This window comes from Sinohyriopsis cumingii, chromosome 12 (assembly GCF_028554795.1).
Source record: "Sinohyriopsis cumingii isolate HCF-2022 chromosome 12, ASM2855479v2, whole genome shotgun sequence".
In the NCBI taxonomy this organism is placed as follows: domain Eukaryota; kingdom Metazoa; phylum Mollusca; class Bivalvia; order Unionida; family Unionidae; genus Sinohyriopsis; species Sinohyriopsis cumingii.
The window spans coordinates 26,308,875-26,327,370 of record NC_142972.1 but is presented as its reverse complement, the minus strand read 5'-3'; the positions used below and the strand labels follow the sequence as shown (position 1 = coordinate 26,327,370).

Here is an 18,496-nt window from a genome sequence, read left to right as displayed (position 1 = left end):
GTAAATGAACTCAATCCGTTTCAATCCTTCCTCCGCCTATAAATAAGCGCCGTTCAATGCATTGATTCACCTGTTCTCGTCGCTTCAAGATGTGGACTACAGTTGAGTCATCCACCCTTGTGTCTTCCATGATGTTTCGGACAGACTTGCTCATGTATGTCCGATCGAAGTGGACCGTTGTCCACAGGACAAACACCAGCCTGTGGATACGTAGGATCTACGTCGAAAGACAAGGATGCCTGAAAAGAGTGCTGATGTACGGACCAACAGTAAGACGCAGCCTAAGGACAAGAAGAAGACCAATGCGGTGCCATTTATGTTAATGAATACATTAACATAAAACCCAAAGGCCCTTTTCAGGGCCAGCCATATTTCTCGAAAAGAGATAGTCTTTTGAATTGCCTACCCCTTTTTTAAATTTAAATTTAAATTTTAAAAAAACTTTTTTTTAAAAAAAAAAAAAATCCCATGTTAAATTCCCCTTGTCCGTATAGTATCCCACGATTTATTCCCATGTTAAATTCCCTTTGTCCGTAAAGTGTCCCACGATTTATTCCCATGTTAATTCCCCTTGTCCGTAAAGTGTCCCACGATTTTTCTCCATGTTAAATTTCCATTGTCCGTAAAGTGTCCCAAGGGTGTTTTTAATGCTAATTCCCATTGTCCGTAAAGTGTCCCCCTTCACTACTTCCGAAGATACATTGATTAATTTTGAAAATTACTCGACAGCCCGCGCATATCATCGCTTGTTGTGTTTCATGGGTCGCGATCAAAATATCGATACCGGATTGCAAATATCGCAGCTGGATTTCAATAAATTTTATCCTATCTATTACTTTTCCCTGGAACATCTCGATTTGGTAAAACAATCCGTCGTTGATATTCATTTCAAAGCCAGAATTAACACAGCTGGACCAGCTAGGGCAATCGCGGTGATTCTCAGCGATAGAACAATGATCTTGGAAGGAATCAGCGGTAGAATGAGAATCATCGACGCTCCTGTCGAGAAAATGTAACAAAATCGAAGATTTCTAAATTTAGATTAAACGATTATTAATATGCCGTACGAACACGTCAGCGTAACTCTGACCCCGGGTCAGATGAAAAAACTCCAAACAGCAACAGCAAAGCGATGCGGTGTGAAATTAACCCTGAAAAACGATCAAATTCAGGGCGGGCCTAACAAACTGTCGCTAACTAAGAATCAACGTGAACGCTTTGCCAAAGCCAAATCAGCGAATTCTGGCGTTCATGTGAATGTTAGCATAGGCGCCATCAGAGATATGGTCAAAACGGGTGGAATTTTCCCTCTGCTAGCCGCTATTCCCGCGTTAATAGCAGGTGCAAAAGCGTTAGGGTTAGGTGCGGTTGGAGCCGCAGGTGCTAAATTAGCGCATAAAGTAATGGGAGGGCGATACGGTAAAAAAAAGGGAAACGGCCTAAGATTGGGACGACCTCCCATGTACGGATCCGGCCTCTACCTAAGACGACCCCCGTACGGATCCGGTCTGAATTTAGCCTACCAGCCTCAAATCTAGATTTACTCAGTGAAGCAAAAAATAAAAAAATAAAATTTTTCAGAGGCGTATTTATGCGGGATCAACTACTAGAAAAACCAAACCCCACCGAGACAGGAATAATAAATCTCGATTCAAATACCGGCCCTGGCACACACTGGGTCGCCTACGCGATTAATCCTCGCGAAATTGTTTATTTTGACTCGTACGGACTAGCTCCACCAAAAGAATTTATCGATTACGTGTCAAAGTTAAATATTCCGATTTGGTATTCGACACTTCCGACGCAGACGTTAATGGATCCACCGATATGCGGCCCAGAATCAATTGATGTCCTCGACGCAATTTCAAAATCATCCGACCCGTATCATAGGATCGTATTTAAATACGCCGTAGATAAATATCATGGTTGATATTTACGGTAGATTTATCTACAGGAAGAAGGAAGCAGAAGTGACTGACGTCGATCTATCAAAGTTCGCCACAAGGGATGATATTAACAATCTTCTATCGCTGTCAGAGGTAGATCCTGGCGAAGTTGCTATTTTTCAGAGCCGCGAAGGGAGATTACAAACAAGCAACGTCAAAATAACTGATATAATCAAGCGAGACGAATATAACGATCGCATTAATCAATTTACTAGCCTGTCAGATTCGGTATCAAAATCCATCGCTGATATCGCCGATATTATAGCGAAGTTACCCCTGAAGGCTAATATCGCGGATGTGGAAAAAAAGGACAACGAGCTATCAGCAACGTTGCTTCTGAAGGCCGATAAAACATTATACGACGATCTTCAGGACAGATTGACAAAGAGACTTAGCAGTCTAAATAACGATCTTAAAAAACTTGACGATGCCTTAGCTAAATTTAGCAAAAAAATTGACGAGGACATAAAAACATCTATTGATAATATCTCCACCGCCGCAGACGAACTTGCAAAGAAAAAAGCCGATAAAACATCGCATGATGATCTTAGCGATAAAGTAAGAAAAATCAACGATGATATTACTAATATTCTCGCCGATATTATCGAAATAAATATCGTAATGAGTCAGAAAAGCGATAAAACATCGCACGATGATATCAGCGAGAAAACGAAAAAAATCAACGAGGATATTATCAAAATCAACGAGGAAATTAACGTGGTACGTGAATTGGCGCGTCAAAAGGTTGATATATCGTTATACGACGGAGAAATTCAAGATTTAAGAGCGAAACTTCTTGACGCAACTACAAAAATTAGCGATATTAACACAAAAATATCGTCAATGAATCTTGGAATATTAGCGCGTATTTCGATACCAGCGGAGGCAGAAACAAAAAATCTCCCTTGCCATGTACCATTTGTGTTTAGGACATATAATTATACTTGGACACCCGAGAGTGACGGATTTCTTTTCACCGCGCCAATTACTGGCGTATATCGAGTATATATTATCTCCGAGATAAAATTTAAAGTACAACCAAGACATGGTCGTAAAATCCATGATTTTTACCCTGGATTTTTTATTATTTCGCTAAGTGAAGATAGCAACGCAGTATTCGTTCTAGAACCACCAGATAGAACCACCACAGAACCAGTGCATTATTTTGTAATTTTCGAATATTTATCGGGATGGACCACAGTTGGTGAACCCTAATAAACTACAATTGTTCACATAGGTACTAATAAATGACTGCATCGGATTACCGATACAATCAGGCGCGTTTATGGCAGGATTCGCTAAAAAAAGCTCCTCGACGAGTATCAGGTAAAAATAAAGAAATACCAGCGCAGATTAATTGCCATCGATGTTGCTGTGTACGCGGTAAGTGCAATAATCGCCGGCGCGGAAATAATCTTATCCGCGGTAACAACAATCGCGCCGATCGCAGCAACGATAATAATCTCATCGACAACGACAATCGCCGGTGTTCTCAATATTATCGCAAAAAAAATATCTTCATGCACGAATGAAAAATTATCCCTGTACACGAGTAAACTATCCCAGGTCAACGAGGCGTATTCGAAATTATCGTCGTTGCTTTCTGAGAGTCTCAACGACGGCGTTATATCCGATCTAGAATTTTCCGTGATGGTAAATATCTATTCTGAGATTGAACAAATGAATATCAATAATGTCGGAACTAACTCAAATCGTGACAAACACGACACCGCCGATAACAACGCTGATATCGGCAAGCTCAACCAGGCCAGAATTTAGTATCGATTTTCCAATACCAATTAGCGTCAAGGAAATTGCGCTGTCACAGTTACGCGTCTATAATAGCTGGCCCAATGTTAGGTCGAAATCATTCGGTAGATTATCATCGAATAATTCGCTTGTTTTTGCCAATAAAAACCGCCCCGATAGAACTCCCGATTGGATAGTCGTTGGCATACCAACAGGCAGTTACGAAATTGAGCAACTAGATAAGGAACTTACCAGTAGGATATCAAATATAACTGGCGATGCTGAACCAGGAATAAAAATATTAGCACACGAACCAACGTTGTCATCGATAATCGAAGTAAAATCGCCATATGTCGTCAATATTTACCAGTCATCGATTAGGACAGTTCTAGCTTGGCCCGAAATCGCACCTCTGGCAAAACCAGAAAAATCTGATTTTATTATTCCAGGTTGGCACGAAGAAGCTCCTCCAGAACTACCGGAGCCAAAAAAATCAGATTTTATCACCGACGAAGGATGGTACGGAGATGTTGGACACAGGATTACGATCCACAATGCCATCAACGTCATGAATAACCACAAATTTAACTTGGTGATGTTCGCTTTTACTTTCAGGGACAACAAAATTCTCTCGTGGTTGCCTCTTCCCAAAATTCCCCCCGGTGTGAAAATCTTCGACGCTACCAATATTAACAGGATAATAGCCCCCATAGACGGTATCTTGATAAGAAGAACCATCGACGATTTTAATCAAGAACATAAAATACATTTAAATTTATTGCGGGGATTCTTTCATGAATGTATCTTAAATAAATCAGGCTCATGCAGCGAAATTATCGGACGCGTGAAGTTTTTAAATCAACTCGCGAATGATGTTGAATATTATCATGGTATGTTCATTCGGGCGATAATCGACGATATATCAATTGCCGATTATGTTCTTCCTATTAGCAAATTCGAGTTGATCAGAAATTCAGGAGAAAAACAAAAATTCATGACAGTATTCGGATTAACCGAGGAAACGCTACCAAATTTCAAATTTCCCGATTATGATGTTGATAAAATGAGAAAATCCGTCGTTGATACCATCGATGATTTATTTCCGAAATTACATGCCGCGTGGACTAAAAAAATACAATCAGAATCGATTCTCAAACATAATAATGATCCTGCCGGGCAAGGGCGGCATATCTCGCCAGGTATCGTCAATATAACGGAGGTAATCGCGATTTATCTTCACGCGGACGTCGTTGAAGGTAGCTACAACGTGGATTCGTCTGTGTCAGAGCAGGCACAGCAGGGATTTATCTTATATTCGTTTTCACCTAGCGCATCTCCGGGTTTTTTGATAATAAAAGAGCCAGTAAATCCGTTTTATCTGCGATGTCACAATCGATTATTATCGAAGATAAATTTCAAACTGACGGATCAAAACGGAAATTTGCTTGATATACGCGGGGAAACACTGAGTATCAACTTGCTGGTGAGATCGTAGAATTGGAATTGGAATCGAAGATTCTAAAGATTCTTAAGATTCTTAAATCTGCCCGCAAGAGAAAAATAAATAAAAACCAGGAAATTTTTCAAAATTAGTAAATTTCTTAATTTTGATGGGGTAAATACCCGTCAAATTGAGTAATTTATATAATTTAGTAAATTTGTTGGGGTAAATACCCGTTAAGTTGAGTAATTTATATAATTTTATGTTTTTGATGGGGTAAATACCCGTCAAAATTAAGAAAATTGCACAATTTCAGTAAATAAATTAATTTAGTAAATAATAAAAAAAAATAATAAAAATTAGAATCGGAGATTCTTGAAATTAAGAAATTTGTGTAATTTTATGTTTTTGATGGGGTAAATACCCGTCAAATTGAGCAATTTACATAATTTCGTGAATCTGCTGGGGTAAATACCCGTCAAATTGTGCAATTTATATAATTTCGTAAATTTGTTGGGGTAAATGGTAGTCAGAAACAAGAAAATTGTACAATTTCAGTAAAATGAATAAAAAAAAAATAATAAAAATTAGAATTGGAATCGAAGATTCTTAAGATTCTTGAAATTTTGTTTTTTTTTTGTGGCAAGAATGAAAATCAAAGATTTTTAAGAATCTTTGACGCTAATTTTACTTTCATCGACAAGCTTTTTTAGCTGCCTGACGCGCGAGCTAGTAATTTTTCTTGACTCGTACTCGTCAGACAAACTCGACCTAACTTTTTCTACCAGCGTCGATAATTTAACAAAATCCTCGATTTGATCATCACTGACAGTCGCAAGCGATTGATAAATCGCAATCTGGATTTTCTTTATAAATTTGTATTCTGACGGTAGCGTGTACCTATATTCGAGTTTTCCTTGGACGATCGTTTCAAATTCGGACCGGATTTTACCTGTGTCCAAATCTGAGGATAAATTTACATTTTTATTTTTTAAATCCTCGATGGCCTCGATGATGTTATTTATATTCTCCTCGTTCATTTATATTTATATTTGCAATCTTCAATTTAATTTTAGAAAATCCTGAGATTTTTAATCGGATTTTATCGGGATATAGTAAAATTCGAACCATTCGCCGAATTTGTAGGAAAACGTCGCGTTGATTATTTTTTCTGTCGCACGTTGCACCGATGCTGGATTAATACTAAAATATCTTGCAGCGGCACTCATCGACGTGAATACAATTTCCTCGTTTGTTTCTCGATTTACTGATTTAACTGCCTTAGATGGTCGCCATACGCCACCGGTATTACCAAATTTGGAATTTTCACTCGGAGTTACCACCCGAAGTTTGACAGTTTGTTGTTAAGTTTATCTCCGTCGATGTGGTCGATAACAAGACCGACTTTTATTGGTCCGTTGAAACATTCGAATATAAACTTATGACAAAAATAACTTGCGCATCTTCGTTTTTTGTTTTTGTTGATGGTAAAAACAAGATAACCTGAATTACAAACCCTACCGATCCGATTCTTTGTTCTAATATTTCTAATGATACCATCGGACGACGCCTCGTATCCAGTGATCGTTGGGTGAGATTTAAACTCGTGTGTCATTGTTGATTCAGGAATCTCTGATTTTAAGTTCATTATATAATAATTATATGTCTAAATCGTTATTTGCCTTGAATCGATTAATATAATCTTCTTCACATGTTATCACCGACGAGGATCTTTTTTCATAATATCGCCGCAATTCCCGATAATTCTTTCCTCCGCAGGCCAAACACAACCGAGTTTTTCCTCGCGTGCCAACTTGACAAACTAAACATCGCTGTGGTCCTTTGCTACCACGCCGAATCGCATGTATGTGAGCGCCGCAATAATCGCCTCTGCAGGATTTATCACAGAATTTTGTTGAGCCGATTAGTATCCACTTGCATTGATTCATTATAATTTAAACATATGTCTAAAATATAATCATGGATATATTTGATCTTGATGAGGCAGAATATATTATTCCTGAGGTTGATCGAGCCAAGAAAGAGTTCTTCGACGATGGAGCGATTCACACTTGGTCGACCTGGAAAACAAATTCTATTGATGCTACGATGAACCTGGAGCGAGCTAAGAAAATAATCGAGTACATAAAAACCGAACACAAAGAAGAGCGATTTATCTTTGGAATAAAATTTATCGCACAAATGCCCGACGATACTTGGATTATTCGCGATAAACGAGATCCAGTGCGTGGCGGTAAGAAAAACGTTATTCTCGATAAGAATTCTAAGCCTGGATTGTTACTTGGAATCGATGGCCCTTATTATGCTAGATCGTATCCAGCCAGCGCTGTTGTTTATGGAATTTATCGGCTAAATAACAATCCGGATATAAAAAACCTACCTACGATGAAAGAATCACCGATGATAAATTGCGTGGCCGAGCGCGTAATCGAACACATGAAAAACGCTCGACGTGGATCTGGTTTGACTCAATTGAGGTTGGATAAAATTAATGCGTGGGCGAAGACCGTCGCTGATGGTGCATCTGTGGACGACGTAGCTACGTTAAGTAAAAATCTTAAATTTCCAATCACGGTGAAAACGTTATCAGGAGAAATATTATACTCGTCGCCGTATAGATCCCGAGGAGCACCAATCGAGATTATCGATCATAATTCTCATGCGTGGTCGCAATCGGTAATGATATTTCCGCGGGATCGTATGGTCAAATTTTATCCCACGGAAAATTCTACGGAATTTTCTGCGGAGAATAATAATTCCGATGCTATGTTTAGATTTATCAAAAAATTAAGCGCATCTGATCCAATATCGATATGGTTATTCTCGAGCGAAGAAAGATACGATCAATTTATTTTGCCATGCGGTGATATTTACCGGGATGAAATATTACACGAGTCGATGAAAAAACTTGCGGTAAAATATTCATCGAATCCCGATCAGCTACTAACGAATTGCTTTACAGTTCCGTCTGTGGCCGCTCATGCCGCTAGAGAGAAAAACTCGTGGAAGCCTACGAGGAACGAATTTCTCGCTGATATTCAACTTAGCTGTATCGAATACGGCCATGGTGGTTTGTGGAATACCAAGTACGATTTCGAAGATATGATTTCCATTGACATGAGCGCGTGTTATCCTGGAAGTTTCCTTGGATATGGCGATTGTGCAGATTATTTTGCTAAATTCGGCCATCCTACCAGCGAGATGACAAGAGTAGCGATTAACGGACCGTTACCTAATTTTGTCATGACCGGATTCGCTTGTGTAACGTCGTTTGAGTTTGCTGAAAATTTACATAAAATTTGTTATATTTGGTTTGGTAGGCATTTATCTCAACGTCGTTGGGTTCCTACGGTGTTGTTAAGATATATGCTAGATTCGTCGATGTTAGTATCGTTGACAGTGAGCGAGGTGATTATATCCTACAGAAAACAGACCGATGTGTGGCTACCGACAGATTGTGACAACGCGAAAGATATCGGAAGAAAGATAATTGGTAAATTTACTCAAGGCGGATCCGTTGATCATAAACATCGACACGCTAGGTTGTTTATCAACGATGCGGAGATGGATTTTATTATCGCCGATACGGTATCGCGAGGAATATTTTGCAACAGAGAGAATATTATTATTGACGGAGTAAAGTTAGGTACCGTGATTAGCTACCTTGACGGAGAATCAGCGCAATATACGCATTTACGATCGTCGATGCTCGCTTATGTTAGTATAAATTTACTCTCGATGATAAATAAATTTTCTGATATCGCGGTAAGAGTCGCAACGGATTCATTTTATATCGATAAAAAATACCAGTGTAGGCTGGAAAACTTGATTACCGATGGTAGCTCCTGGGGAACTTGGAGGATAAAAAACGAAGATATCCTAGATTATTGTGAAGACGCCGATGTTGAAGATCGCGATGAATTTCATCAAAGTAAATTTGAAAAATCTTCGATTTTGCAAATATCGGCAGCCGCATCTGCATTTGACCCAATTTCACGCAGCAAATTCGTTTACCTAAATGGACCTGGTGGTAGCGGTAAAACAACGCGAGTAATAAACTTATTTGCGAACTCCGATATGATTGTATTGACTCCGACACATAGATTAGGGCGAGAAATAAAGCAGCGTGGCGTTAAGTCGTGCACGTATCACAGTTATTTCAAATACAGCGGTGGATCATGGGACTCGGTGCGTATGGGCGATAAATATATCAACAAGATCATTATATTTGATGAGATTTGCACAGTGAATTTAGATATTTTAAAATCGATATTAGCTTGGCTGGAAGGGAAAAATACCGCTGTGATAATGTGCGGGGATCACGGCCAACCTAATCCTATTGATGGCGAATCGCCTCACGAATGGCTCAGAAACTTCGTTGATTATTACGAGGAAATCGACGCTGATTATAGATCGACTGATACTTTACTGACCGAATTCAAAAAATTGATTCGATTACAACCGAATAAGATTCAGTGTGACGTAATGAGAAAAATAATCGACGAGACCCCGATGAACGATTTTCTAAATTTGTGGCGTCCTGATCATTTGATCGTTGCTAGTAGGAAAATTGTTCGTGATATTATTCAGGAAATGCTGTTCAAGCTGCATTGTGAGAAATTTCCAACACTGCAGGTACCGTTATGCTACAGACCCACTGATACTCGACGACAAAATATTAATATTATTTTGCCATGCGGAAAGGAAAAGATTTTGGTCCTAAATGATATTATCTTTGTTGATATTAATCTTGTCAATGACGCGATAAACGCAGAAAAATCACCGTGGAAATTAGGCTACGCAACAACGATACACTCGTCGCAAGGATTGACCGTAGATGGACAAGTTTGGATCGTCGATGACAGAATTTCTTGGTCAAATTTGGTATATTTGGCCGTGTCGAGAGTAAGAAAATTATCCCAGCTAGGACGAATTCGAGTAAACTACATAAGTGACGCTGGCGGTAGTTGAGTATCTTCTGGTACTATTTGCAATTCTTCTTTGGTAAATCCACGTTGAGGCGCTAACAAATCTAGGATATAAATCGCTGGTCTTCCTGACGATCTTGTTACGGCTGATATTTTATGTGTTGTAACGCTCCAAGTTGGGTCGGTTGCTCTTTTTCTTCCTCCTTCAGCCTCGCCTTCTTTATACAAATACCTGACCGTGACGCTACCTAGTACAGATTGAATTGTGGAATCTCGCTTTAGGGGTATATTCGATTTTGTAATTGCAATTGCAGGTTTCATTGCTATTGTTCGAGTTACTTCGTTATTCAGCGCGTTAATTACATGAGGCAATCTTGATACCCAATCGTGAGATCGATTATTCTGAATAAATTCACGCGCGTATTGGTATCCGAATAATCGTTCTGCAAGCGTTTTATTGAATCTTTCGACGATAGCTTGATTGTGATGAACACCTACGATACCGCGTCGGATTTTCACATTATTTTTTTTCATCAATGAAGTAACCGCGCCAAGAAATTCTCGACCTGGATCAACCTGGAGAAGATTCGGCCATGTTAACGGGGATCGGGAATAAATTTCGCTAAACGCCTTAGCGATCTCCGTTGCTGTTTTATTCGATAATGGCTCGGCTTCTTTATACCTGCTAGCGATATCAACGACTGTCAGGACATATTTATATGTGACTCCGTCGACGGTATCGTAAGGAAGAAACATAAGATCAGCCTGATGGACCTCATTAGGGACACTGACGGTGAAACTCGCGTACGGTATTTTTTTAGGCGGAGGAAGGTATATTTGCCAAATTGCCTGTTTCGATAAACACGATTCAGCGGTGGATTGTTTTACTTTAGCGGCTTTAGCGAGTTTGGCAATCGCTGATTTTCCTCGCCAGAATCCTCGCGGAGAATAATATATTTGTTCCATATTATTTACCAGCACCGAATACTAATTTACCTTTCATCGCGCCTTTTATCAACCAAGTTGCCAATTTTTCTTTGAAACTTTTGTCAGGAATCGCGTTTAGTGCGTGAATTAGCCTGATATCAGCGAGATGCCTTTGTTGTAGATCTCCGCTGCGATATGCGAGATCGTGGTAGTAACAAGCGCTATCGATGGCGTTTACCGGATCTTCACCCTGAAATGGTTGGTTATTATCATCGAGTCTGATATCGAGTCTCGTTCCGGGTCCACAATAATTGTATCCTGGTAGATGCTTCTCTCCGGGATATTTCGCCCAGGGCAGCCCAGGTAGATTTTTCATGGAGGCGGCAATGTCTCCTCCGGTTCTAGTTTTTTTTTTACAAATCTAAACTTGCGTGTCTTGCAAACTTCGCATTCTCCCGCAATTGCGTTCCTGTTGTTGCGTGTGACGATTTCGGTTGGATTTATTGTAGCTGTGTGTGTGCGACACTTAACACAATATAGATCCATGTATTTTAGTAACATGAATGTAATTGATTTTTCAGCCACGAAGCGACGCGAGCAAATAAAACATCACGCGGTATTACCGAATTCGATTAGAATGATAATCATTGGCCCGTCTGGATCTGGCAAGACACAATTGTTATTAAATTTGATCATGCGATGGCTAAAATGGGATAAGTTGTACTTGGTTGCACCATCCGTTGACGATCAACGATGTTATCAAGTGTTAAAAGAATTTAGCGACAATACCGATGAGGGCACAATCGAATTCACCACAGACATCAATGAAGCTCCATCCGTGGAAAATTTGGACGGCGATGTTAATAATCTTGTTGTATTCGACGATGTTATGCTGGACAAGCAGACCAACCCGGCTAGGATATTCTCGCGTGGCAGGCACAAGAACACCGATGTTATTTACGTAACACAGAGATATACGCAGATTCCAAAGGTGATCAGGGATAATTGTAATATTTTATCGGTATTCAACGGCGTGGATACACACACGCTGAGAAATATCCATCAGACCTGGTGCAACGGTGACATGGATATAAATAAATTTAAAAATTTGTTCAGCCGCGCTCAGACAACTCCGCATGGTTTCATCACGATAAATCTTCACGATCCACGCAGTCGGTATCGAATTGGTCTCGATCAAATTTATTCATGAAAAAGCAGCCCGCGTTGCAACAAAAAACAACAAAAAATTCCCTTCATTTATTTTTCCTGTCTCGGATGCTATATTTACTAACACACCGGCGCGACCACCCGATGCACCCGGTCTGAAATGCATGAAAATTAGCTTCCGTAGAAGGCTTTATTTTTGAATTCTGAGGCTTCTACGGAGAAAGTTCTCGTAGGAAGCTTTATTTTGGCTGGACGCACTGGTCTGTTAAACTTCCCTGCTGCTACAACAGAACCAAATCTCGCACATGAAACTAGCCTAACCGTACACTAGAAGCTGTCTCTGAAATATGGGCTCGGGTTAACAAGAAGTAGTACGACTACAAGACTGCGAGACCTGCCACGAACAAGGTGAAAATCTGGTATTTTAGTATTCAGACACCAGAATACGGCATAGTAGGCCAGACAGTTAAAGATTGACCGTGGGGATCTGTACGTATTCAAAGATAGAACAGTACAAGAAGAACCTAGTCCAGGCAAGAAAATATATAGTGACCTGATTAGACAAATTAGGAAGGTCCAAATACCTTCGACAAAGATCGTATCACACAGATTAAGGGTACGGTCTGAATGCGCTAGAACCAGCAATAAACGTGACCTGCAACAGAAATCTGCACTCCTTGAAACAAAATGAATACTGCAGAAGTTACTTTAGCTCTAAAGCAATGGGTGTGATCATACCTCATTATAAATCCAGCTATCAACAATACCCAGTGGAAATAATAATAATAATAATAATAATAATAATAACAACAACAACAACAACAACAGCAACAATAATAATAATGATAATAATAAGGGACAGAAGTACAATGGACAAAAATAAAAAGATCCTAATTCGGTATGCAAGGTATTGCATTTAGAATGATGTTAACAAGAGAAATAAAAAATGAACTGAAGGACGTATTTGAAAACCGCGACCTACTTATATGGGAATGTTATGCCTTAATGTTTATCATGTAAAATAACTTTTGCACTTATTCTGATAATGACAGATTTTAATCTCCAACATTTTGTTCAACAACAATAAAAAAAATTAGGCCAGAGTACTTAGTTAAACTTGTTGCAACTAGCTTGGTGTAAGCGAATTAATCTCTCAGCATTAACCGCCACAAATCAACGAATAAATAAATAAATTATGGATATAAAAAAATTCATTCATGTGACATTTGCATACTTGTAGAATATTCGCAACGACTTCATGCTGAATTTATTTGGTATGAGAAAAAGAAAATAAGATGGATTATTATTTAATAAAATGTGCTGTCTTGGAGCAACTAGCATGGGAACATATCGTAACAATCAAAGAGGTTACTTGACCGAGCGATGTCAAACCCTGGCGCGATTCCGCTACAAGTCATTACGTTTCCCCTGATTCCAAAAGATCTCTATACAGCTACTGTTGTAAACTGGAAAGTCAAAAGTGTCCATTCTATACATAATTTTACTCTAATTAATAAAAGACAACATATCTCACAACTTCCCAATTGTCTATCTACCTCACAACTGAATGATTTCTCTTCATTAACTTTCCTTAACGTATCGTCAGCATTCCACACCGTAAAACTAAATTACTCATCCACCTAATACAGGGAACTATTTTTACTACGTCCCTTTAAGACAGTCAAATCATGGTTTTAAGCCACATTTCGCCTGTAACTTCACACCCCATTTAACATCATGGCAACAATAAACGGCGCCTATCGACGACGGAACAATCACTTCTCGTTTATTCCCTTGCGTAATTTACCAGTCCCCAATCATAAATACTGCACCTGGACTTACACAATTAATGAACATAACTAGATTTTAATAGGGACTATTGAATGACTGGGACACTCTTGCGGCTCTGATCTGAATTCACCACAAGTAAACCATGGCATCATGAAAACTCACTAACGCTTCACTCATTGACGTTTGCTCGTAGTAACTGGCTAATTTGGGTCTGATGACTACATTCCCAGCACAGACTTCACATAACCAAACAAGTAATCACAAAAATCTAAGAAATCGTTACAATGGGGAGCTATAAACAAATGCGCATACTCCAAATTTATTAGAATATTTATAGGGCAAATCTCCAAAGAAACCTCGTAGCAGACAATGAAACTCCATCGGGGATTTTATTGTTCCTTGCAACGCATTGACGCAGATATATTTTAAAGCGAGGAAGAATATCAAAGCATAGTAAATTTCCCTTCCTGGGTACCTAGAAGTAAAACACGTCATGGTAGGACTGTCGAAAGTTTACTAAAATCCAACAGATCAAGATGGTTAATGGTTAATACATTGCTCGGTTAATCCGTGAACGGTAAGACATCTCGCACACATCTGAAAGCTAATACTCTCAACGCCATGAAAATGCTTCAGCAATACAAGAAGTTTCACATGTAAAGTCTAATGTATCCAACCAAATGAACCAAAGAACTTTGTTCCAAAGTCAGTCAAAGATTGAAAAAAGCATTCAGTGCTATCAGCTACAAAACTGATGATAAAGTCATCAAACTTAAATACAAATCTGAGAAGAAAATCATTAAATTCAACTGCTAAACTAAAGATAAAGTCATCAAATGATGACTTTCAGTAGCCTTTTAGGTTCTATGTCAGGTGCCAAACCGATACTCTAATTTAGATGATTTCATTTTGTGTAAAAACCAAAAGGCATATCTTCTTTATTTGGTTGTGGGCTGCTCCACGTTAGATCGTTTAATGTGGCTTTGAAATTCTATGCGGCTTTTGCGGATTAAGTGAGGCCACATAAGTAATAATTGTGCGCAACGCTTTGGTTCAAGTGCTAAATCCTAGAACGGCCATGGCCTTTCTTGCCTACTGTGAATGTCTCTTATTAAAAACTTTATGAAAATTGTGACCAGGGTTGACATGGGTTATCTTTCTTTCACGAAATAAATCTGAAGAGATCGTCAAAAACCAACGAGACACTGGTAACAGGTGAAAAGTGTTTCATTCAGATGCTCTGCTATAAATTTGGCAAGGCCTCTTGAGGGTAAATGAAAGCAGAACGGTTTTGTTACATCTGTCACATCACAGTCAATATTGACATCAAGGCAAAATAAATAGTTGCAAGAAATATCCAAGATGCGTTCTGGATACCATCCCTAAAGGAGCTATCTCGGCTGTCACCAAGAAAGTATGTGAAACTAAACGAAAGCAGTCATCCAGTGTAAGGCGGTTCGTGCTTGTAGTGGACAATGCTTAACCTTGCATCCTATCCCTTCATAAATATGCATATAGAATCAGGTCGTCGTGAATCTGACATGCTTGGTTTTATATGTTACTTTAGGATATTTTTGGCAATAAAGGTATTGTATTAGTTACCATGAGTGACGACGAATCACCATATACAACGCAACGTTGACTTTCAAAATCTGATTATATCTCTGAACATCTTATCTATGTACCAAATGGGATAAATAAGGGGAAATTTCAGGCAAAAAATCCTACAGAACACTTTGTAAAAATAGTTGTTGTTATAGGGTGTAACGCCATTTTTCAGCACAAGATAGGCTATACATGGTGGCTAGTATAAATGGTGGAGGAAGAACCCCAGAAAACCCCGGAAAGAACCACCGACCCACGACAAGCTACCAGCAATCTTTCCCACATACCCACATTGGCCGAGCTCGAGACACGAACCGACGCAGACTGAGGTGAGATTGGATTTTTTCAATTTTTTTAATTTAGTTTTTAATTTAAAAAATGTATTCATTTTTTATGTTATAGTTCTTGTCTAATATTGTAGAGCGCTTAGCGCTTCTAAAGATGAGGCGCAAGACAAAGTCCTCATTATTATTATTATTATTACTACTATCCATAACGGTGAGCGCTTTAGACCACTCGGCAACTCGGGGCCCCTTGTAAAAGAAGAGTCAGGATGTTATGTTAAGTCTTATATAGCACAGCAGTGTAGAACAGTTACACAATTGTCTAGGATAAAACTGAAGAAAACTGGAGTGATTTTTCTTTAAAGTAACTAGTCATGATCCAGAGATTTAAAATTTGCATTTGATATGTTATTTCGATAATTATTTAGAGACCGGAGTAGCTCAGCTGGTAGAGTCGGAATCCAATGGTCGTGGGTCTGATTCCCGCCTAAAACAGCCCGGTCAGTGCCAAGGTTTGTCCATGTAAAAGACACTCATTTCCTATGCATACTATAGCTAATATTGTGTTAAAAGTGTTTGTTTATTTCATTTTTATTTACGAAATATATAGTTTAATAATTAAATCAAACATAAGCCACCATTTGCTTAATGATGGCCCCAAACCAGAAGATAAGGCAATTTTATTTCTTTAATTTTATTTCTCTAAAATATCTAGGCGATGTTGTGCACTACCAATTTGGCACTGTGCCAGAAAATGTTAAGATACTCCGGCATAATAAGTTTGTAAAGTTTCACAAATGAAGGATAAAGTTCCCAATTTTGCCTTTTTTATATGCATACTTATTACACTATTATTGAAAATGGTCTCAATTCGGTATCAAATGTAAAACGATGCTGTTGTTCATACTGTTGATTCCTACTAAAATAAGTAAAATTTCCCATATACCCTGCACTCACATACTGTGAACCATGTCAGCCTTATGGTTCTGTTAAAATGTAAACGTATCAAGCTTGATGCGATTGGCCCTAAAGTTACATAATGCTTTTTTACGCATGACAATCATCCTGGTCATTAACCCTTTGATTAACAATAGTCCTATACCATATTTCGACTTTCAAAGTCATTCCTAGAAGTACGCCAGACCACATGACCTACTTCTTAAAACATGCGATTTTGAATCTTTCTCTGATATGGTGGCTCTATAGATTTGCACGAGCTTACTCTGAAGTAAAATGGTGCTTTACGACTGCAAGCATTCGGAAATGAATCTAAATTTCATATATCGTGTATTGGCATGCTTCTGCATGGGTTGGAAATAGATACCAATGAAAGTTTTGAAAACCCAGGGTAACAAAAAATGGAGAACGTTACTTCAATAGTGTGACTAAGTTGTGAACTTAAGCCTAACCAAGATTATATATATACCTAAGGTATAGCAATCATACATTGGTAATAAATACACTACATGTATATCAACCACTCTTAATTACACACTCTTACTTACAGTCAAAACAAATGAGGAATCCTGAATCTCCGTTCGAGTCTTTGCTTAAGTTCAGTTCCAAATATACTTTTTCAGCACTCTGATTAAAATGCACTGTACCCATAGAAACTGGCACGGACGTGGTGTCCTGTTTTGTATACCATTTTAGCGTATCCGGATCGGCGACTTTAACTTTGTCTACAGTCATTGTGACCGTATACTCAGGTGTCAGCCAAAATGTAACTCTTACAATATATGGTTCTTTGAATTCCCTATTGAAGTCGTGAACGGTGTAGACCCATGGAAACCGTGAGTGACTACGAAGTATTCCTCTGTCCCCAATATTGAAAGTGGTATTGGTTTTGAAATCGCTGATATGTACACCTGTAAAAATAGGTGGCATATTTCACTGTTGATACAATTTCAGCAATAGCACTTTAAAAGTTATATTAATGTTTCTCCGTTTACGAAAATTATGGATAAATAATGAACAAGAGTGTCGGTTTTCGTCAAAAAATATTTTTACAGGTGAATTTCATATAAGTAGTAATTTTGTATGAACAGACTGAGAATTCGCTATTGTGGCTGCATGTGGAAACATTGACTCCACACCCTAAACCATAGTTCTAAATATAGTCGTAAAATGTATGTTATTTTAATAATATTAACAGAGAAATTTTTCAAAATGAACTAAACAGAAAAGTTGAAATGATCAGAAAATGTAGAAAGAAGAATTCATAAAGTATGGAATGAAAACATGTTTTTTACTAACCTTTTCGTGTGCATTTCCACGAGTAAAGTACCAAAACGCTGGGGTTTTCTCCAATGCATTCGTCTGAGTCATTTGTAGTCTGTATTATAACGTCCTTAGGGAGGTCGATAGTACAGTTATTTTTCCAGTAACAATTCAGTTTCTGCGTGATAAGTTGCGGTGTATAGCCAGTGCACCAACTTTTTCCATATTTTTTAACAGCGGAAGTTACGTTTATATCGAAAATTTCGCCGTCGTCACTGCATGATATTTCAAATTTCTTCTGGGTGGAGTTGAGGAAAGAATATGCCGCAGTAGATGGAATAAGAGCTGAAAAACAATTAACGAATGTCAGAATAGCTTAGAGAATTACTGCCAACTCAGAACTAACAAAAAAATTAA

General features: G+C 38.5%; 1 protein-coding gene across 1 annotated transcript in view; it reads right to left on the bottom strand.

The window, feature by feature from the left end:
* The window catches only part of LOC149786129 (uncharacterized), a 68,472-nt gene that overhangs the window by 27,615 nt on the left and 22,361 nt on the right, over window positions 1–18,496 (bottom strand). The window contains exons 3-4 of the mRNA XM_089978149.1: window positions 18,116–18,424; window positions 17,365–17,727 (exon numbers count right to left, since the gene is read on the bottom strand). Coding sequence (XP_089834275.1) covers window positions 17,365–17,727; window positions 18,116–18,424 — 672 coding nt within the window. The remainder of the gene's footprint in view (window positions 1–17,364; window positions 17,728–18,115; window positions 18,425–18,496) is intronic.